The following is a 24467-nucleotide window of genomic DNA, read 5'->3' as shown; positions in this document are numbered from 1 at the left end:
ATGAGTCCAGGACGCGTATGTACACACGTCTTAACGAGAACATGTGGCATGGAGACATCTCATCATGTCAAGCTTGTGATAAAAAAAAAGGTCGACTCGTTATCCTCTGCTGTATCTCCTATTGTTTTGTTGAATATTACTGTAAATAGTTATCAAAGGTAGCAGGATTATAATTTAGTACGCCAGACGCGCGTTTCGTCTACACAAGACTCATCAGTGTCTGTGACGCTCAGACCAAAATAGCTATAAAGCCAAACAAGTACAAAGTTGAGACATTGTGAACCCAAAATTCAAAAAAAGTTGTGACTGTAACAATTAACAATGATTCCATCAAATACAGTTGACGTATCGCTTAGTTTAAGAAGAAAAAAAACACAAAAAATGAATATTGCGCAATAAACCGTAAAAATAAGCTCTTTTCACACAAAACATGTCAAATTGACATGTACATCGGAAAATATTTCCTCAAAATTGATCTATGATATGAACTAATATCTGAAAAAGTCAAATTTCCATGTCCCATCTTTCTCCAGCAATTATATTTTTATTGATGCATCTTTTTGGAAAATTTTAAGTTTCAGTATTAACTCGAGTATATAATGCACCAACTGCAACCAATTTAACATTCTTTTTACTATTTCGTCTAATAAAATATTATAATTGAAATGGCCCCCCCCCCCCCAAAAAAAAATCATGTATTCTTTGAAAATTCAATTATTGAAAGAATATCTAAATTAAGTAAACAGCCTTTCGATTTTCACAAATCTGATTATATAAAAAAAAAACTTCTCCATTACTGGCTGATTTTGTTATAACTTAAACATGTAAGAAAATTTTGCATTTTTAAAGGTCTTTTAAATGTTGCCCACAAGGGTAATTTCCCTTCTGTTACCGCTGGGTTTTTCCAACTGTGGACACGTTTGAAAAAACAAAAAAATATTTCTTGTAATGCAATGTGAAGATCATCATTTCCTGAATGTATGACTCCATATGTTTAGGTGAATAGCAGCCAGTTTAAAAAAACTGAACTCCCCAAAGATCAGAATTTGGAGAAAAATAATTTTGTTGTTCTCTCCTGTTACAACCTTTTTGTGTACACTATAACAGTACATGTGTTTTTATCATATCTTATCAAATTAATATGTAGATAAAGTAAATTTCTACACAATTCGAGTAAATGAACAAAACTTACTGTGTAATTCCTTTCTGTTACGTTTTGTCATGTTACCTGATAAAAAGTAACAGCATAACCATAATCAGTAACAGGAAGGATGTTCAAGACAATTTCAATGATGAATCAAAAAGTTAATCTACTACATATATACCAACCATTTCATTATATTTAAGTCATCATCACCATATCAAATAAATTTCAAAGTAATATACAGTATATTGAATGAAAAAATAGTTTGTTTAGCTTTTGATAACAGAAGATCACACTGTGCAATTCTAATATAGTAGATATATAGTAACAGAAAGGATTTTTTTTTTGAATTTTTCATTACCTAGGCAGATTTTTCATCTGGCAAATATAGTTTCAAAGGATAAATGACATTGTTTGCTGTTATCTTTTAATTGTGACCAATCTGAAATGATGTATTTTTCTTAACCTATAAAATAATGCATTTGTTTTAGAATAAAAATCCTTTCTGTTACCAACTCTGTCCTGTTCCTCAAGATTCATTATGTTACCGACATATCCGACTATATAATTAATATATTCTAAACCTTTTGTATTGCAAATGCTAAAATCAATAATTGGCATTTGATAAACTATTGCAGGATGTACTAGTAAACTACAAATAGTGTCTTAAACTTATTCCTTATTCCCATTAGAAACTTTTTAAAATTGATTCACTTTGGTAACAGGGATCGAAGAACTGGATTTTTTTTGTACCATTTTTGGAATTGCCATTGTTACCACATATAACAATTGTTTGAATTACAGACAACAGTTCCTAGATCCTGAATGTGTGTTCTTCGATTTGTGCTATTAAAATACCGGGTCTAAAGACATTTTTTTGTTTGTTTTCTTATTGCCAAAAATTAGACTTTTTCAGATATTGTCTCATAAACATTATATGATAAAAATACCAAAACACCGACCAACTCAACTTTAAACACTGAATCATAACAATGAGATCAAGGTCAGATGACAACTAACAGTTTGGCATGTACACCTCACAATCATCCATACACCAAATAAATTAGATTTATTACTTATAGTATCGGAGGTAATTAATGACTTAATCAGGAAAACTTAACCTTGTTCACCGTCTGATCCATAAAATGAGGTCGAAGTCGTACAAACATGGCTGACATTAGCACATACTTACAACTTCGCTCTTATTTTCATAGTATATACCTTTCTATACACTAACCGACACTGAGGACCTTGCAAGGTATGCACATATTAAATACTGAGGATTCTTTATTTTTGTGGGTATCAATTTTCGTGGATTGAGGAATATTTGCATTTTAGTGGATACTAGTATTTGATTTCGTGGGATTAGCCATATCTGCATACAAAACATATAGAAAGTTACATATCACGAGTTGGTTGACCGTTATGGAATAACCGTTTCACAAATGATATCGGATAAGTTCCTTACGTCGTAACTACAATACCCTTCCCTTTCATGAATGTGACCTACCGGATTTGTAATCACATAAGCAACACGATGGGTGCCACATGTGGAGCAGGATCTGCTTACCCTTCCGGAGCACCTGAGATCACCCCTAGTTTTTTGTGGGGTTCGTGTTGTTTATTCTTTAGTTTTCTATGTTGTGTCATGTGTACTATTGTTTTTCTGTTTGTCTTTTTTCATTTTTAGCCATGGCGTTGTCAGTTTGTTTTAGATTTATGAGTTTGACTGTCCCTTTGGTATCTTTCGTCCCTCTTTTAGTATTTGTTGAACATTTGAATTCGTGGTTCACCTGCACCAAAGAAAAATTGTATCCAACGAATAATGAATCCACAGTAAAGTTATCCCATAACATTTGTACGAATAAGAGAAAAAAAAATACAAAAAAATCTAATTATTCTTCAAGTAGTCATTGAACCATGAAAATGAGGTCAAGAACATTTTACATATGACAGACAGAAACTTCATAATATAAGGCATCTATATACTAAGTATGAATCATCCAGGTCTTCTACCTTATGAAATATTAAGATTTGATGAAGTTATTCGACGCCAGTGTCACCGCCGCTGAGTCACTATCACTGTCTGTTTTTATGCAACAGAAGTCACAAACTGAAACGTAATTTTTCACCAGATCTGTTCAATGAGACAAAATCTCTAGAAAAGCAATACAAAAAAACAATGGATAAAAGTATAAATAAACACCGCAAGAAAATTAGAAACAAGATTAGCACTTTGAAATCAAAAAATCCAAAGGAATACTGGAAAATTTTAAACGGTAACAAAAAATCCAAAACTCCAGATATCCCAATTACTGTTTTGTTTGATTATTTTAAAGATTTGAATAGCGGTGAAAATGAAGATAATGCAAATCCTTCGGAAAGCCAGGTTGATGTAGATAGTTTGAATGTACATATTAACTCTGTAATAACTCGTGAGGAAGTTGAAAATGCTTTAAAGGGTCTGAAAAATAATAAAGCATCTTCTAATGATAGAATTGTTAATGAATATCTGAAGCATTCTTTTAGTGTTATGTGTGATATTTATGTAAAACTATTTAATGTAATTTTTGATACAGGTATTGTACCCGAAGAATGGTTATGGGGTGATATAATTCCAGTGTTTAAAAATAAAGGGGATAAATTTGATCCAAAGAATTTTAGACCTATCACCATAATAAGCTGCTTTGGGAAACTTTTCACATCTGTATTAAATAACAGATTAAATAAATATTCGAAAGAATATAGCTTAATATGCGAAAACCAAGGAGGCTTCCGGAAAGGATACTCCACTATTGATAATTTATTTATTTTATATTCTCTCATTCAGACGATGAAAAACAAAAAGAGGAAACTTTTTTGTGCTTTTATCGATTTTGCTAAAGCTTTTGATACCGTTTGGAGAAATGGCCTGTGGCAAAAATTACTATTAAATGATATAAATGGTAAAATGTATAATGTAATTTTTAATATGTATAGTAGTATTAAATCACGCATTTCATTTAATGGCGATACTACCGAATACTTTCCATGTAATATAGGTGTTAGACAAGGAGAAAATGTATCTCCTTTTCTTTTTTCTTTATATCTGAATGACTTGGAAGATTTTTTTCATAGAAATGATGTAATAGGTCTAAACACAGTGACACATGAAATAGAAGAACAAATTAATATTTACTTGAAACTTTATGTATTACTTTATGCAGATGATACTGTTTTATTTTCTGAAACTGCACAAGATCTTCAAAAACAGCTAAATACATTTTATGAATACTGTGATATATATATGGAAACTGAAAGTTAATCCAACCAAAACAAAAATTGTTATTTTTGGTAATGGTAGATTGAGAAGCAAATTAAATTTTACACTTGCTGGTAATGATTTAGAAATTGTCAAGGATATTTCATATTTAGGCATTATTTTTTCCAAAACAGGTAGTTTTAAAAGTGCTAAAAATCAACTCATTAGTAAAGCCACCAAAGCTATGTATGAAGTTCTAAGAAAAGGCCGCTTACATAACCTGACAGTTAAATGTCAGTACGATCTTTTTGATAAAATTGTAAGGCCTATATTGCTATATGGTTGTGAAATTTGGGGATTTAGTAATACTGATGAAATAGAGAGAGTGCATTTGAAGTTTTGTAAACTTTTGTTAAACTTGAAAAAATCAACCCCAAGCTTTATGGTATATGGAGAGCTAGGCGCTTATCCTATGTCAGTATATGTGGAACACCGTATGGTATCTTTTTGGTCTAATATTGTAAACAGTTCTGATAGTAAAATGACAAATATTCTATATAGATATATTTATAAACTTAACGTAGATGGTGGATTTACTTTCGAATGGTTGATTTGTATAAAAAATATCTTAAATAAATATGGATTTTCAAATATTTGGTTAAATCAGGGTAACTACAGTTTTAATCCAAAATGGTTAAAGTTAAGCATTAAACAAAGAATTTTTGACCAATTTAAGCAGACTTGGAAATCAGAAATGGAGAATTCTCCAAAAGCATTATGTTACAAACTATTTAAAGAAAACTTTGAATTTGAAGAATATTTAGATTTATTACCTTATAAAGATAAAATAACGCTATGTAGGTTTAGAACTGGAAATCACCGGTTACCTATAGAAACCGGTAGATGGCGTAAAATTATTAGACAGGAAAGGTACTGTGTACTTTGTAATTCTCATGTGATAGGTGATGAATTTCACTATATTTTAAACTGTACAGCTCTAACAGAAAGTAGAAGAGCTTTTCTTAAACCTTACTATATAAGCCGAGTAAATGTTTTGAAATTCGGCAGTTTATTTATTTCAAAAAATATTCGTGTATTGAAAAATTTGTGTAAATTAATTAGAATTATCAATGTAGAAGTATGTTCTCCTGGTTGAACAATAATCTCTCATTCTTGTTGCTCGTTTTTGTGCAAACTTGTCATGCGCAAAATCTGTATGTTATTGTATGTAAAAATATCTTTCTTTGTACCATTTGCTTGGTTTTATAAGAAATAAAGAATTGGAATTGGTCAACATAAATAGTAATATTTGCCAATTAAAACCAAGAACTTGTGTAAGCCATCCGACAGCTTTGATATAAATATAAACAATCGGTAGATGCCATCTGGTTACCTAATCTGTAATTTCCACACGGTGTGCTAAACATTTATGCTCACTTCAAATTTTCTCTTTACTGATTTGTAAGAAAACAGACAAAAACAAACTTGCATGTATTTTTTAGCCATGATAACCGCGAACATTGAAGAGGTCATCGATGTATAATTCTAATGATGATTGTGGTCAAGTTTAATTCCTATTCCAATTGCCCAAGTCAAGGACGTATGTTAGTTATACGTCCTTGCCCAAGTAGATGCAGATTTTTGTATAAGTTAACAGACAGCAACAGAAGATTGATGCCACGTGATGGGAAAAGCCCACACTTTTTGAATTTCCTATCATGATTTTCTTCATAGAGGGTTGCTGCTCACAAGAAAGCTAATAAACCACAAGTTTAAGTGGTGAAGTTGAAATCATCCCTACGTAAATTTTACGGACGCCTTCACGAGTTGGCTGACCGTTATGGAATAACCGTTTCACAAATGATATCGGATATGATCCTTACGTCGCAACTACAATCCCATACCCTTTTATGAATGTGACCTACCGAATTAGACTATTTACCGATTTGTTATAATATAAGCAACACGACGGGTAAATTGCACTTGTGGAGCAGGATCTGCTTACCCGCCTTCCGGAGCACCTGAGATCATCCTTAGTTTTTTTTTAAATGGGGTTTGTGGTGCTTATCCTTTATTTTTCTATGTTGTGTGTACTATTGTTTCTGTATGTCTTTTTCGTTTTTAGTCATGGCGTTGTCAGTTTATTTTCGATTTATTAGTTTGACTGTCCCTTTGGTATCTTTCGTCCCTCTTTCAGCTAAATAGTAAGAAAATCAGTGCTTGAGACTGAATAACTAGATGAATACTTTTTTTTGTTTTGAGTAGTTGATTTTAGTGGTTAGAATAGTTGGTATGAAAGTAAACAAGACAGTGTTATGTATAATAGCATGACCGTGAGCTTTGGGAGAAGCAATTTGTTGAGTTTTTGCTGTAGATTATAATTTTCAACATCGTAGGCTCGGCATGAGTTCCATAGTCTAAATAAAATCTTCATTCTTTTAAAAAGGTATTGTCAAAACAATGAACAAGAATCTACCAGAGTGAAAGCAAACCGGAACTTCCTGCATGTAAATGATATCTGCAAAAACAGGATCAAGTCGAAAAATAAATGAAGTTTTGTAGGGTTCAGAAATGTAAAAGGCCAAAATCAATCCAAGTGTCACTTTTTGCCACTTAAAAGGTCTTCAACTCAAAAACAATAAAAGCTGAAATCAGGAAAATGGAACTTCACCTTCATATAGTCGCAGGAAACAACAAATCTAAATTGGAAAAAAAAATGTTCAATAGTTTACAAGTTATTGCCTAGGCAACACTCCAAGTTTAAGTATCTTTTTTCGCTAAAATGGTGTACAACTCAACAATGATAAAGTGTAAAATATTATCCAAAACTTGGTGTTTATAAAAGAACACTAGCAGCCTTTGAAAATCTGGGAAAGCTCAACAATAATAAGTCAAGCTATTTTTATATAAATCATATGAACAGGCAGGTTCACAAGAACAAATTGTTTCAAAGCTAGTGACCAAAATCAGTTTTGTGATATTTGGTAATATAATATACGAAGGGATAGGACATGAATCACAGTGACTACCCACCAGTTGTAATGAAAATGTCATGCTATGGAAAGCAAGCACAAGTGTGGATTTGGTAAAATAAAAAGCTTTACTGAGCGCAGCCTGATACGGCCACAAAGGAAAACCCTGAACAGTTGGGCAAGTTTGGACACACCTTTCAAGAGTTGATATTGTCTGACAATTTGGATTGTGATCAAATTTTAGACATAAATCTAGGTTTCTGACACAAAATAAATGTGGTCAAAGGTCTTCTAAATATATTGTGCAATACTGTGCAATTGAAGATTTCTTCTTGAAACTTTTCAAGCATATGAAATTTGAAATTTTTTGAAAAAAAACAACATGAAGTCCTTATTAAATCCATTGACACCCGCCCCCTCCACAAAACAAGAGTGCACACACTGAAATGTCTCGCCTTCTTTACTAATCATTGATATTATGTTGATAGTCCTAAGTATAAAGCTTTATTACAACTGTCACATAAACTTAACATTAACCAAGATAGCTAAACAAAGACCAATGAACCATGAAAATGAAAATGAGGTCAAGGTCAGATGAACCATGCCAGGTAGACATGTACAGCTAACAAAGCTTCCATACAACAAATATAGTTGACCTATTACATAGTTTAAGAAAAATAGACCAAAACTCAAAAACTAAGCACTGTGCAATAAACCGTGCAATTGAGGTCATGGTCAAATAAAACCTGCGGGACTGACATATAGATCATAATATATTTCCATACATCAAATATAGTTGACCTTTGGCATATAATATTAGATAAAAAGACCAAAACTTAAAAACTAACTTTGACCACTGAACCATGAAAATGAGGTCAAGGTCAGATGACATCTGCACCTTACAATCATTCCATACAACAAATATAGTAGACCTATTGCATAAAGTATAAGAAAAACAGACCAAAACACAAAAAATTAACTATAACCACTGAACCATGAAAATGAGGTCAAGGTCAGATGACACCTGCCAGTTGGACATGTACACCTTCCATACACCAAATATACTAGCCCTATTGCTTATAGTATCTGAGATATGGACTTGACCACCAAAACTCAACCTTGTTCACTGATCCATGAAATGAGGTCGAGGTCAAGTGAAAACTGTCTGACGGGCATGAGGACCTTGCAAGGTACGCACATACCAAATATAGTTATCTTATTACTTATAATAAGAGAGAATTCAACATTACAAAAATTCTGAACTTTTTTTTTCAAGTGGTCACTGAACCATGAAAATGAGGTCAAATACAGTGGTGCACATGTGACTGACGGAAACTTCGTAACATGAAGCATCTATATACAAAGTATGAGGCATCCAGGTCTACCACCTTCTAAAATATAAAGCTTTTAAGAAGTGAGCTAACGCCACCGCCGTAGCCGCCGCATCACTATCCCTACGTCGAGCTTTCTGCAACAAAAGTTGCAGGCTCCACAAAATAAAATATTGACCAATGAACCATGAAAATGAGGTCAAGGTCAGATGAACCATGCCAGACAGAAGATAACATGTGCACCTTACAATCTTTCCATACAACAAATATACATGACATATTGCTTGTAGTATAAAAAGAAAAACACAATGTTTAAAAGTGCACACCTTGAAATGTCTATCCTTCTTTACTAACCAGTGATTTTATGATGATTGTCCTAAATATACAGCTTTACTACAAGTATCCCATAAACTCAACTTGAACTAAGAAAATGAGGTCTAGGTCAGATGAACCAAATGAGAAATACATGTACACCTTACACACCAAAAACAGTTGACCTATTGATTATCGTCATTTAATAGTGTCTAAGAACTGACTTAACCAAGTAAACTAAACATTGGCCAATGAAACATCCCACACAGTCTTATACACCTTATAATAAATCTATGCATGAAATAAAGTTGACCTATTAGTTATAGTATCTAAAACTAGAGGCTCTGAAGAGCCTGTGTCGCTCACCTTGGTCTATGTGACTATTAAACACAGGAAGCAGATGGATTCATGACAAAATTGTATTTTGGTGATGGTGATGTGTTTGTACATCTTACTTTAATGAACATCCTTGCAGCTTACAATTATCTCTATCTATAATGAACTTGGCCCAGTAGTTTCAGTGGAAAATGTTAGTAAAAATTTACGAATTTTATAAAAATTGTTGAAAATTGACTATAAAGGACAATAACTCCTTAGGGGGTCAATTGACCATTTCGGTCATGTTGACTTATTTGTAAATCTTACTTTGCTGAACATTATTGCTGTTTACAGTTTATCTCTATCTAAAATAATATTCAAGACAATAACCAAAAACAGCAAAATTTCCTTAAAATTACCAATTCAGGGGCAGCAACCCAACAACGGGTTGTCCGATTCATTTGAAAATTTCGGGGCAGATAGATCTTGACTTAATAAACAATTTAATCCCATGTCAGATTTGCTCTAAATGCTTCGGTTTCAGAGTTATAAGCCAAAAACTGCATTTTACCCCTATGTTCTATTTTTAGCCATGGCGGCCATCTTGGTTGGTTGGCCGGGCAACCGAACACATTTTTTAAACTAGATACCCCAATGATGATTGTGGCCAAGTTTGGTTAAATTTGGCCCTGTAGTTTCAGAGGAGAAGATTTTTGTAAAAGTTAAAGACGACGTTGGACGCCAAGTGATGAGAAAAGCTCACTTGGCCCTTCGGGCCAGGTGAGCTAAAAATGGTTAAAAATTGACTATAAAGGGCAATAACTCCTTAAGGGGTCAACTGACCATTTCGGTCATGTTGACTTATTTGTAAATCTAACTTTGCTGAACATTATTCCTGTTTACAGTTTATCTCTATCTATAATAAAATTCAAGATAATAACCAAAAACAGCAAAATTTCCTTAAAATTACCATTTCAGGGGCAGTAACCCAACAACGGAATGTCCGATTCATCTGAAAATTTCAAGGCAGATAGATTTTGACCTGATGAACAATTTTACCACCATCAGATTTGCTCTAAATGCTTTGGTTTTTGAGTTATAAGCCAAAAACTGCATTTTACCCCCATGTTCTATTTTTAGCCATGGCGGCCATCTTGGTTGGTTGGCCGGGTCACCGGACACATTTTTTAAACTAGATATCCCAATGATGATTATGGCCATGTTGGGTTAAATTTGGCCCAGTAGTTTCAGAGGAGAAGATTTTTCTAAAAGATTACTAAGATTTACGAAAAATGGTTAAAAATTGACTATAAAGGGCAATAACTCCTAAAGTGGTCAACTGACCATTTTGGTCATGTTGACTTATTTGTAGATCTTACTTTGCTGAACATTATTGCTGTTTACAATTTATCTCTATCTATAATAATATTCAAGATAATAACCAAAAACAGCAAAATTTCCTTAAAATTACCATTTCAGGGGCAGCAACCCAACAACGGAATGTCCGATTCATCTGAAAATTTCAGGGCAGATAGATCTTGACCTGATAAACAATTTGACTCCCGTGTCAGATTTGCTCTAAATGCTTTGGTTTCAGAGATATGAGCCAAAATCTACATTTTACCCCTATGTTCTATTTTTAGCCGTGGCGGCCATCTTGGTTGGTTGGCCGGGTCACGCCACACATTTTTTAAACTAGATACCCCAAAAATGATTTTGGTCAAGTTTGGTTAAATTTGGCCCAGTAGTTTCAGAGGAGAAGATTTTTGTAAAAGTTAACGACGACAGACGACGGACGACGGACGCAAAGTGATGGGAAAAGCTCACTTGGCCCTTCGGGCCAGGTGAGCTAAAAAACAATCTAACCGGTAACCACGTGACATAGAATATTGACAAATAAACCATGAAAATGAGTTCAAGATCAAATGATACCTGCCAGACAGTCATACATTTATATACCTATTAGCCTTCCATTTTAGTTTGCTTATAGTTTAAGAAAAACAGACCAATTAAACACAAAAACTTAATACTGAACAATTAACAATGAAAATGAGGTCAAACTCAAATAAAACTTTCAAGACTGACATGTACATCATGATATAGTCTCATACACCAAATTTAGTTAATTGCATATAGTATTAGAAAAAAAGACCAAAACACAAAAACTTAACTTTGACCACTGAACCATGAAAAGTTTAGATTACCAGTAGTCCTTAAAATCATTCTATACACAAAATATAGTAGTCCTATTGCTTATAGTATCTGATATATGGCCTTGACCATGTTAACATTACCTAGTTAACTCACTGATCCATTGAGGTCAAATGAAACTGTCTGACAGGCATACAGACAGGTACGCACATACTACATATAGTTATCCTATTACACATAATGAAAAGGAAATCATTATTTTTTTCAAGTAGTACTGAACCATGAAATTGAAGTCAAGGATAATGGTCATATGACAGACAGAAATTTCATAACATAAGGCATCTATATACAAAGTATTAAGCATCCAGGTCTTCCACCTCCTAAAAAATAAAGCTATTGAAAAGTTAGCTACAGCTGCTGCTTGATCATTACCCCTTTCGGGCTATGTCTAATGCTTTCTACAACAGGAGACAAATGTTCAACAAAATATATACAATGCTAATATGAAAATTTTAATCTACATGCTTAACCAAATTTCCATTTGATTGTAACATTGCTTTTAGGTCTGTAAAAAACTTCCCTACAAACCGACAGCATTCAACTTAAATTTCCAAAAAATTAAGCTTTGAGCTTCTGGACTCAGTTGGGAAAGTTTTGAGGCCTTGCATCCACTAGATATATAAACATTAAATATAATCTGTGTCTCACAAAGATAAAAATCTTTTTTTATTTTGATGAGGAATTTTTCATTCATGCAAAGGTGTAAAAATAAACAAAGTTGCGATACAATTTTGAGATGCTCCCTGTAAGGTAAAAACTGTATTGAAAAGTATTGATTGTCCTTGATAATAGATATCTCGTAACCATAGGTGAGTAAATACGTTTTTTTAAACGTAAGTAGAAAGTATTAAAATAGTGTGGTGTCTGTTTATTTTTTTTAAAAACCTCCTGCTGAAGGGGGAAAAAAATGCCCATCAAAATCCCAAAAAAAATTATGTCTATCAGAAATTCAAAATGCATTTAACATTTATCTAGTGGATTCCAGGCCTTAAAACTATTACAACTGGACAGGCAATTCTGTACTCTGAGTAGTTTTTGAGCTGAAAATACAGTCATTTTTGTTCAACTTCATGGGTTATGATGAACCTTAAGAGTGCTTACAATGATATTGTTCATATAATTATTAAATACAAAACTCTTTTAATAAAATACTAGTTGATCCACATTGATTTTTTTAAACATGTCCAAATTGATTTTAATGTTTTACATAAATTTGATGCAAATCTGTCAAGAATTGCACAAGAGAGTACATTGCAAATTTCTTTACAATTTATATTTTCCATGTTTTAAAGGGCACAACTCTTTGAACTAGAACGTTTATTTTTAACTATTCAAAAATATTCTGTTTTGCTCTTTGACACATTTCCCATTCACAATTTTATTTCACTCAAGAACAGATATTTTTTAAAAAATTAAATTTAATATTGTATTTTTTATAAAAATTACATGCATTCAATTAAGTGAAACTTGTAAATATCTTATTAATGATAAAATAAATAAATAAAGTATATATATAACATAACATTGTTTTATATTGTCATAGTAATTATCACAGAATAATGTTATCTGAAATTTGAAAAAAAATATTAAATATATTAGAATATAAAATGCATCAATGATGGTCAACAACATCACATTTCTTCAAGGTTAATTAGCAGAGTGAGATTTCATGTAAAATTGTACAAGCAAATTTACAAAAAAAAAACATTTACATTATACAGCAATGTTTATTTATAAGGTTTATCACCAGTATGTGTTCTCACGTGTCCCTGTAAGTGACAATTCTGACTAAACCCTTTACCACATACATCACATTTATAAGGTTTATCTCCAGTGTGTGTTCTCATGTGTCTCTGTAAGCTACCACTCACAATAAACCCTTTACAACATACATCACATTTATAAGGTTTATCTCCAGTGTGTGTTCTCATGTGTGCCTGTAAGTAATTACCATAACTAAACCTTTTACCACATACATCACATTTATAAGGTTTATCTCCAGTGTGTGTTCTCATGTGTACCTGTAAGTTATTACACTGACTAAACCCTTTACCACATACATCACATTTATAAGGTTTATCACCAGAATGTGTTCTTTTGTGTCTTTGAAAGGCACTATTGTCACTAAACCCAGTACCGCATACATCACATTTATAAGGTTTATCTCCAGTGTGTGTTCTAATGTGTACCTGTAAGCTATTACTTTGACTAAACCCTTTACCACATACATCACATTTATAAGGTTTATCTCCAGTGTGTGTTCTAATGTGTTTCTGTAAGTCACCATTATGACTAAACCCTTTACCACATACATAACATTTATAAGGTTTATCACCACTGTGTGTTCTTTTGTGTCTTTGAAAGGCACTACTGTCACTAAACCCATTACCGCATACATCACATTTATAAGGTTTATCTCCAGTGTGTGTTCTCAAGTGTGTGTGTAAGTTACCAATCTGACTAAACCCTTTACCACATACATCACATTTATAAGGTTTATCCCCAGTGTGTGTTCTCATGTGCTCCTGCAAGTGAGAACTCTGACTAAACCCTTTACCACATACATCACATTTATAAGGTTTATCTCCAGTGTGTGTTCTCATGTGTATATCTAGTTGTATATCACTAATGCACTGTTGTGAACACAATTTACATGTAAAAGTTTTTGCGTGACATTTCATATGTATCTCTAAGTCTTGCCTAGATGAACAGCCTTTACTACATTTATTACAACGATACAATGGATCTCCTGTGAGATTTGGGAGTTCTTCTTTTAACAACGTGTCAGGTTCTTTAGAAGATATTAATGTTTCTCTAATATTTTCCTCTTTTCTATGTGAAATTGTATGATGTAATCTAGACTTTTCTCCCTTCAATTCATCATTTAGCATCCATTCCAGTTTAGTACCATGACGATACTTCAGATGGTTCGACATAAAACGATCACTATTGAAGCACATTTTACACAGAGGACATCCATATATAACTAAAAAGAAACAAATAGATAAGTAAATAGATTTTTTTTTATAGCATTTGGAGGCAAATATACAATACATTTCTTATAAATTCATTGCTCTCAGAAATATACTGACTTTAGAAAGAAAAATGAAAATGTTCACAGTATAAATATATAGAAAATGTGTCCATTGGCCCACAGATGCTGGATTCATGAGATTATAAGCATAAGTGTATAAGTTTCATAAAATTTGGTTGAGGAAAGCTTAAGTTTGAAAACGTAAACAACAGTTTTAGCAATGTTTCCTATAAAAAATTTGTAAGGGTTCTGTGGAACCGAGTGTCTTGCCTAGTTCAGGGGTTAAGCAATTTTGTAATAGCTCACTAGCCCAGGGCTAATTGGTAGCAGGATTTTACTAGCCCTGTTGGAAGAACTACTAGCCCAACAAAACTGACATGCTAGCCCTTATATGCCTTACAAATTCAGAGTTTGCTGCAATAACCATGAATTCTATAAACTTAACAATTTTTTTATCCATTGTACAGAAGATTTTTGCAAATTGGATACCCAAAACTTATTAGCAGATATATTCAATTAATCGATAATGGAATATTCACTGAATATTTTGATATAATTTAGAGTTGACCAAATCCGGAGATGATACAAGTCTTGACCACTGCTATACATGAGTATATAAAAGGATTTGAGGTACATCATTACGTTTGTGTAAAAGAATTATCAGCTGGTTAATTATGTAATGCTCCTATTTGTTTTCAGTTTTAAAATTCTATTTATTAAAATAAATTAAACATGTTAAATGACCTCAAATATGTATGTGAATACATATCACCATCCATAGTTGAAAAAAAACATTGAAAATTTCCCAGCCTCTACATACTATCTTTTGTTTGTAGCTTTTATCCAAGTTTGGTAAAAATCCATGATGGTTTATGAATCAAATAAATGTTTTAAAAACTTTTAATTGCAGGTTGTATGTAATGATAACTGGAAGAAAAACGTCACGGCTACTCCATAAAAGTTTATATATGTGCATGGAAGGGTAGGAAGGGACGTTCAAAATATCCCTACAACCATGAGAACCTTTTTTTTAGATAATTTTGCATGCATATAATGGTAATAAGTCGCATAACTGAAACTAGAGGCTGTAAAGAGCCTGTGTCGCTCACCTAGTGAATATTAAACAAAGGACACAGATGGATTCATGACAAAATTGTGTTTTGGTGATAGTGATGTGTTTGTACATCTTACTTTACTGATTATTCTTGCTGCTTACAATTATTTCTATCTATATTGAACTTGGTCCAGTAGTTTCAGTAGAAAATGTTGTTAAAAATGGTAATTTTTGAAATCTCAAGAAGAGATTTTATATGAATTTATAGGGTTAAATATACTTACCATGAAATTACATTTATATTATATAGAATATGTTTGCTTTCACAACATGTTCTCATCGCAATTAACTAGGTGATTAAAAATTACATCCATGAGATGTACTCACCTATGTCATAGTTCACCCGTGTAACATACACTAGCTTTAGTTTTAATTTGTCGTTTAATTGAATAATTTCAATTAAGTGAACAAAAAACTGAATTTATTCCAGGGGTGGTGGTGGATTGTGGTAAGTATATTTAACCCTATAAATTCATATAAAATCTCTTCTTGAGATTTCAAAAATTACCATTTTATATGAATTTGGTTAAATATACTTACCATGAAATTACATTTATATTATATAGAATATTTACTGATTAACAAGCAGTATTTCATTTGGTGGAGGATAAATTCTGTCACACACATACAATTTCAACATATAAAAAATTATGTGAAATTTTTTAAAAAGTAACTCCATTAAATTTTGTAAATACGGATATTAGTAAAAACCGAAATTACTGAATTTATTATACAATGAAGCTATGCTGCATAACTATATGTATCAATGGCAAACTTTGCAGATTGTATAAATACAAGTATGCAAAATTAATAGACTTGATGTAGAGTTGTCTCAATGGCACTCACATGTATATATACCCCATCTTTCTATATCTGATGAATAAATAATCTGCAGGTCAGTATAGAAATAATTATATTAAAGCTCCTTCATTATGAGCTAAATGTGTTGTAATATTTATGCAACAGTAAATAAGCATTTATTTCTGAATAGGTTGTTCTTGTTGCTTGTACAAATCGACAAGAACTAATCCAACCTTAATTTCATTACTTTCCACTTTGAAACTTAAGTTTATTTGGAAACATTATTACCTTTCTTTAACTTTCCATTGTTTTCTCTATGTTAATATAATAACAGATAATATATGATTGCTGTCATCTTTTGATAACCTGATCCATATCACATCTTTGGAAATAAATTCTTTTCTACTTAATTAAAGAATTATAATCAATTAAAATATACTTTGTAAATAGGTGTCCTTAATACAATCAAAGTTTATTAAAGACTCAAACCAAAGTTGTTTCATGATTATGCTAAATCTGGATTAATCTTTAAACTTTTTTAAAGTTATAGTCCCTGAGAATTTGCTTCTCTGCTAGATATACTACTTTTAATATTTTATAGATTTAGAATAAAATATTTTCATCAAGAGAAGTCTTGTACTATTGTATAATGACAATTCTCTAAACTGACTAAATTTAAAAAATCTGATAAAATTTCTATGAGTGGTAGAACCTTTGAATACAATGTCTACCATTTCAACCATGACCAATATTTTTGTTTTGTATTGGACTACTCAAGTGTAAAAATACAGAAATGGACAAATCAGTGGAAAAGTTTCAGTATACATGTTTCCATTGATATACTGCTTCCACAGAACATTTGGATGTTGAGCTGAATTAAAGCCATGATTGTTGTCCTTATAAGTCCAAAAAGAATGCTAACAGATGATTTTCTCCAGCTATGAAAAATCTGTCTAAAATAAAATGTTTTGATATTTCTAATTAACATTTGACAACGGTTAACTTTCTAGAATATCTTGCCATGTACAGTTCCAAATTTAAAGAAAACAAAAATTTGACATAATGAACAACTCTTGTATGTTGCTCTTGATAATTGTTTATATTAATTTCAGGAATTATTTCGCTATCAGAAATACTAAAATGCAACTTGTCAAATATAGTTCTATAGTTGTATTTAAAGAAATACACTTGTTTGGCAATATGGAAAACACTTGTACTAACTTGCAGTATCCTTAAGTGTTCTTAGTTATTTCAGAAATGGTTTCACTATCAAAAATGCTCATTTTATTTCTGTCTTGGTTCACCTCATCTGAATCCTATACATTCTGATATGATTCAATATATATCAACCAAACAGCTTTTGGTAGTATTTTGTGACTTCAACCCAGTCATTTGGTTAACTTAGTCACTCAGAAGAATTTTGCATTTGTCCCCAGATTTGGCAAAAACAAAATTAATGTGATTTAAATAATCACATCTTTCAAAACAAAATTGAATCAAAATTCAAAGTAATTGTTTAAAATAAACACATTTCAATTTTGTGTAGCATATTCTTGCATAAGATACTAACTCTATGCTATATATTTATATTATTCTGGCTGGTAATATGGAAATTGAAAAGTGAATAATTACCATCAATTCCGAGGTTAAAATCACATGCATTCGGAAAACCTTCCTGCATATAGATAATACACAACTTGACTTTGACCAGACTAGATTTTTGTAACTTTATGCTTATAATGAGCAAAAATAAAAAATAAACAGTGACATTTTAATATTTAGGTATAATATTAAGAAAATGTCTCGCATTTGATTTGATATAATCATGGAATTATCATACTATATTTTACTTCCATGTACTATTCTTAGACTATTGAAAGCTATTTGCTAACTATTAATCAGTCTTTTAAATAAATTGCTTTTCCTACATTTTGCTGTTAGATTAACTGCTTCTACACTGGTGCTAAAATTTGAGAACCAATTGAAATGTATATATATTATATGTTTATATTGGTACATCATGTGTTACTCCAAAAAACTAGAGGCTCTAAAGAGCCTGTGTCGCTCACCTTGGTCTATGTGAATATTAAAGGAAGCAGATGGATTCATGACAAAATTGTGTTTTGGTAATGGTGATGTGTTTGTACATCTTACTTTACTGAACATTCTTGCTGCTTAAAATTATCTCTATCTATAATGAACTTGGCCCATTAGTTTCAGTGGAAAATGTTAGTAAAAATTTACAAATTTTATGAAAATTGTTAAAAATTGACTATAAAGAACAATAACTCCTAAGGGGGTCAATTGACCATTTCAGTCATGTTGACTTATTTGTAAATCTTACTTTGCTGAACATTATTGTTGTTTACAGTTTATCTCTATCAATAATAATATTCAAGATAATGACCAAAAACAGCAAAATTTCCTTAAAACTAACAATCCAGGGTCAGCAACCCAACAACGGGTTGTCAGATTCATCTGAAAATTTCAGAGCAGATAAATGTTGACCTGATAAACAATTTTACTCCATGTCAGATTTGCTCTAAATGCTTTGGGTTTTGAGTTATAAGCCAAAAACTGCATTTTACCCCATGTTCTATTTTTAGCCATGGCGGCCATCTTGGTTGGATGGCCGGGTCACCGGACACATTTTTCAAACTACTAACCCAAAAGATGATTGTGGCCAAGTTTGGATTAATTTGGCCAAGTAGTTTCAGAGGAGAAGATTTTTGTAAAAGATTACTAAGATTTACGAAAAATGGTTAAAAATTGACTATAAAGGGCAATAACTCCTAAAGGGGTCAACTGACCATTTCAGTCATGTTGACTTATTTGTAAATCTTACTTTGGTGAACATTATTGCTGTTTATAGTTTATCTCTATCTATAATAATATTCAAGATAATAACCAAAAAGAGCAAAATTTCCTTAAAATTACTAATTCAGGGCCAGCAACCCAACAACGGGTTGTCCGATTCATCTGAAAATTTCAGGGCAGATAGATCTTGAACTGATAAACAATTTTACCCCACGTCAGATTTGCTCTAAATGCTTTGGGTTTTGAGTTATAAGCCAAAAACTGCATTTTACCCCATGTTCTATTTTTAGCCATGGCGGCCATCTTGGTTTGATGGCCGGGTCACCGGACACATTTTTCAAACTACTAACCTAAAAGATGATTGTGGCCAAGTTTGGATTAATTTGGCCCAGTAGTTTCAGAGGAGAAGATTTTTGTAAAATATTACTAAGATTTACGAAAAATGGTTAAAAATTGACTATAAAGGGCAATAACTCCTAAAGGGGTCAACTGACCATTTGGGTCAGGTTGACTTATTTGTAAATCTTACTTTGCTGAACATTATTGCTGTTTACAGTTTATCTCTATCTATAATAATATTCAAGATAATAACCAAAAACAGTAAAATTTCCTTAAAATTACCAATTCAGGGGCAGCAACCCAACAACGGGTTGTCCGATTCATCTGAAAATTTCAGGGCAGATAGATCTTGACCTGATGAACAATTTTACCCCATGTCAGATTTGCTCTAAATGCTTTGGTTTTTGAGTTATAAGCCAAAAACTGCATTTTACCCCTATGTTCTATTTTTAGCCATGGCGGCCATCTTGGTTGGTTGACCGGGTCACCAGACACATTTTTTAAACTAGATACCCCAATGATGATTGTGGCCAAGTTTGGTTAAATTTGGCCCAGTAGTTTCAGAGGAGAAGATTTTTGTAAAAGTTAACGACGCCAGACGACGGACGACAGACGACGGACGACGGACGCCGGACGCCAAGTGCTGAGAAAAGCTCACTTGGCCCTTTGGGCCAGGTGAGCTAAAAACTCTTCTTTTTTTCTGCATCTCGTAAAGACTGACTAAATAAAAGGTTTATATAAAGAGCTGTATAAAAGATAGTTTCAAATCTTGAGAACTACTTCAATTTCCTAGACCATGTCTAGCATTTTAAATAAATCCTGCATCCACAATGCTTTAAATCTTATTTATTTATTTACCAATATTTTACTAATTTTTTTACAAGATCTAAATTAATGATAATCTTGTTTCTATAAATCAGCATATTTGAGTCCTCTATACCTCAGAATTCTGAATCAATAATTTAACTCTAGGAAAAACAATGTGTAGCCATTGCATAAACTGTTGGGTTCTACCAATCTCACATTAAGAATAAAACAGACCCAATGAATGAATCCTTATAGCAGAAACTTGCCCATCTGTTGGCATTGCTTAGAAAACTTAAGATGTAAATTAAGGCATAATTTTCTATCTTAAAAAGAACATCCAAACTCCTTTTGCTTTCATGATTGGAAGATATATGTATAATTTGACAGTGATTCCCATATAGTGAGGGTAAGATAGTCTCTTAAGTCTTACGTTATCACCTCTTTTTTGTGTACTCAAAACAAAACAGAATTAGTACATATTATATTTAATAAATGCATTGGCAATGTAAACTCTGAATTATGTAATCAATATATAAGCCATTACCTTGAATGAGTCTTTGTGAAATGCATCATGGCATCCCCTAAACTCTTTATTCAATAGACAATCTAATGTTTACATAAAAACATATAAAAGCCTTTGTTTCCTTACTGCCGACAAAAACAAACAATTGGTTATAGCAGTTCATACTTGTAATATTCATGTTCTTCTTGTCATAAGTAAACTGACCATGAAATTTAATATTAGTAAAAAGAGTTGTCACAAGCTATCAACTGTATTTAGAACAGTGCTCCATTCTTACTGTCTCCATGTCTGTTAGAGCATTGGAGAATTATTTATCAGTAAAAAAATAATTAAATATTTACAGCAATTTGCTGTTCTGGAAAAATATTTCAGGCTTCTAGAATTACTGTCCTGATTTAAACTGGACATATTTAAAAGAAGTATGTATTGGTATGCTTAAACTACAATCACATTTGTATTGTACTAGATAACAATGTATCATTTTAGTGTCTTTAATATCTGTCTTGACTATTTCCAGACACTTGTTCAATATATTTTCAATATGAGCAAATATGTTAATTGACTAAACTGTTGGTTCATCACAAAAAACAATGTGCAACCAAATATTAGCTATGCTTGTGTTGTTTTAAAATATAATAAAAGTAGACATAATGTTCCCTGGGTGGAAGGATGTCTAGAAAAGTCAGATAGACCTGGACTTAAATTCACTAGTCTGATTCTAATTTATTTTATTTGCAACAATCATCCACGTGCAATTCTATGCTCCATAAATATCAATGTGCAATCAATAAATAGTTATGATTTAATTTTATGTAAGATATCAAATCTGTATTTTATTAGAATGAATGCAACTTATAGATTCTAAATCATGCATGTTGTTCTAGTTCCTATGTTTCCTGTATGAAACATGTCAACATTAATCAAATAGACTTGGGCAAAATCCCTATTCTATTTTAAGTCTATAGTGATCCATTGAGCACGTTTTATATTCAATCAATATGGTTTATGTTCCCTGAATGGAAGGTTAACCAAAAAAACATCATCAGTTGTGGGCAAAATCCCTATTCTGATTGTGATGTATTTATCAACTGTTAAAACAGTATCACTGTTGGTCTACGCTCCCTGTATGGAACGTTTTCCAAATAAAACAATCAGAAATGGGCAGATTCCCTTTTCTGATTGAAATTTATTGAACCAATTGAGGTTCTAGTCACAATAGTGGTATACGCTCCCATACGGACGTTATCCACATTAAAATAATCAGATCTGGTCAAAATACCTATTCTGATTTAATAGTTATGTGTTTACACAGTCTCGTGTACCAGGTGTACACGTAACAGACTGCAAATTGTAAACAATCGAACCAATTGAGGTTCTAGTGACAATAGTGGTATACGCTCCCATACGGACGTTTTCCACATGAAAAACAATCAGATCTGGTCAAAATACCAATTCTGATTTTAATATAGTGATGTGTTTACACAGTCTCGTGTACAGACTGCAAATTGTATCTTTAAAAGATTTGACTTTATCCAAACTTTACACTCGACCCGTTTCATTGCATTGCTCTAATGCAGTGAAAAATCCGGTCAGCTGAGCGTGAAAAAAGAAATAAACATCCGTTTAAAAATATATCTTTTTATGAAAAACGTAGCACTCACGTAACATGTCCGATTTTGACAGCTAAATTCTGCCTTTCCTCGGACCCGATTTAATGTTTGAAAATGGCGGCTAAACAAAGGTCATTTTCTATGTCGTCGTATTTCCAGACTCGTAAGCTGTAAAAATGACGAAAACGTGCATATCAGAAACTTGGCAGAAGCGCTGCATTCTGATTCACATTAAATTAATCGTATACCGATATTCCGAAAACAAATAATGTCTTTTATAAAACATAAGGATTTTCAACAGTAAACTGTTAAAAATCCTTGCCGACGAGAAACATGCGTTCTCTTGAACGCAAAAATTAAAACTAAAGCTAGTGTATGTTACACGGGTGAACTATGACATAGGTGAGTACATCTCATGGATGTAATTTTTAATCACCTAGTTAATTGCGATGAGAACATGTTGTGAAAGCAAACATATTCTATATAATATAAATGTAATTTCATGGTAAGTATATTTAACCAAATTCATATAAAATTTACAAATTTTATGAAAATTGTTAAAAATTGACTATAAAGGACAATTACTACTTAGGGGGTCAACTGACCATTTTGATTTTTAGGTCTTACTTTGCTGAACATTTTTGCTGTTTACAGTTTCTCTCTATTTATAATAATATTCAAGATAATAACCAACTAGAGGCTCTTTGTGTCGCTCACCTTGGTATATGTGAATATTAAACAAAGGAAGCAGATGGATTCATGACAAAATTGTGTTTTGGTGATGGTGATGTGTCTGTACATCCTACTTTACTGAACATTCTTGCTGCTTACAATTATCTCTATCTATAATGATCTTGGCCCAGTAGTTTCAGTGGAAAATGTTAGTAAAAATTTACAAATTTTATGAAATTGTTGAAAATTGACTATAAAGGACAATAACTCCTTAGGGGGTCAACTGACCATTTTGGTCATGTTGACTTATTTTTAGGTCTTACTTTGCTGTACATTATTGCTGTTTACAGTTTATCTCTATCTATAATAATATTCAAGATAATAACAAAAAACGTCAAAATTTCCTTAAAATTACCAATTAAATTTAGGGGCAGCAACCCAACAACCGGTTGTCGGATCCATCAGAAAATTTCAGGGCAGATAGATCTTGACATGACAAACAATTTCACTTCGTCAGATTTGCTCTAAATGCTTTGATTTTTGAGTTATAAGCCAAAAACTGCATTTTACCCCTATGTTCTATATTTAGCCGTGGCGGCCATCTTGGTTGGATGGCCAAGTCACCGGACACATTTTTTAAACAACATACCCCAAAGATGATTGTGGCCAAGTTTGGATTAATTTAGCCCAGTAGTTTCAGAGGAGAAGATTTTTGTAAAAGATTACTAAGATTTACGAAAAATGGTTAAAAATTGACTATAAAGGGCAATAACTCCTAAAGGGGTCAACTGACCATTTCGGTCATGTTGACTTATTTGTAAATCTTACTTTGCTGAACATTATTGCTATTTACAGTTTATCTCTATCTATAATAATATTCAAGATAATAACAAAAAACAGCAAAATTTCCATAAAATTACCGGTTGTCGGATCCATCTGAAAATTTCAGAGCAGATAGATCTTGACCTGATAAACAATTTTACCCCATGTCAGATTTGCTTTAAATGCTTTGGTTTTTTGAGTTATAAGCCAAAAACTGCATTTTACCCCTATGTTCTATTTTTAGCCGTGGCGACCATCTTGGTTGGATGGCCGGGTCACCGGACACATTTTTAAAACTAAATACCCATAAAATGAGTGTGGCCAAGTATGGATTAATTTGGCCCAGTAGTTTCAGAGGAGAAGATTTTTTGTAAAAGATTACTAAGATTTATGAAAAAT

At 32.2% G+C, this 24467-nt stretch overlaps 1 protein-coding gene across 1 annotated transcript in view; it reads right to left on the bottom strand.

Annotated features, from left to right (window-relative positions):
* Positions 1-13098: 13098 nt before the first annotated feature.
* Positions 13099-24467, bottom strand: part of LOC139494685 (histone-lysine N-methyltransferase PRDM9-like) — a 34755-nt gene continuing 23386 nt past the window's right edge. The window contains exon 11 of the mRNA XM_071282856.1: positions 13099-14515. Within this exon, the coding sequence (XP_071138957.1) occupies positions 13257-14515 (1259 nt within the window). The 3' untranslated portion in view covers positions 13099-13256. The remainder of the gene's footprint in view (positions 14516-24467) is intronic.

This window comes from Mytilus edulis, chromosome 11, assembly GCF_963676685.1.
Source record: "Mytilus edulis chromosome 11, xbMytEdul2.2, whole genome shotgun sequence".
NCBI classification, from domain to species: domain Eukaryota; kingdom Metazoa; phylum Mollusca; class Bivalvia; order Mytilida; family Mytilidae; genus Mytilus; species Mytilus edulis.
Note: the sequence above shows the minus strand (reverse complement) of the source record. Positions and strands in the feature narration are given on the sequence as shown.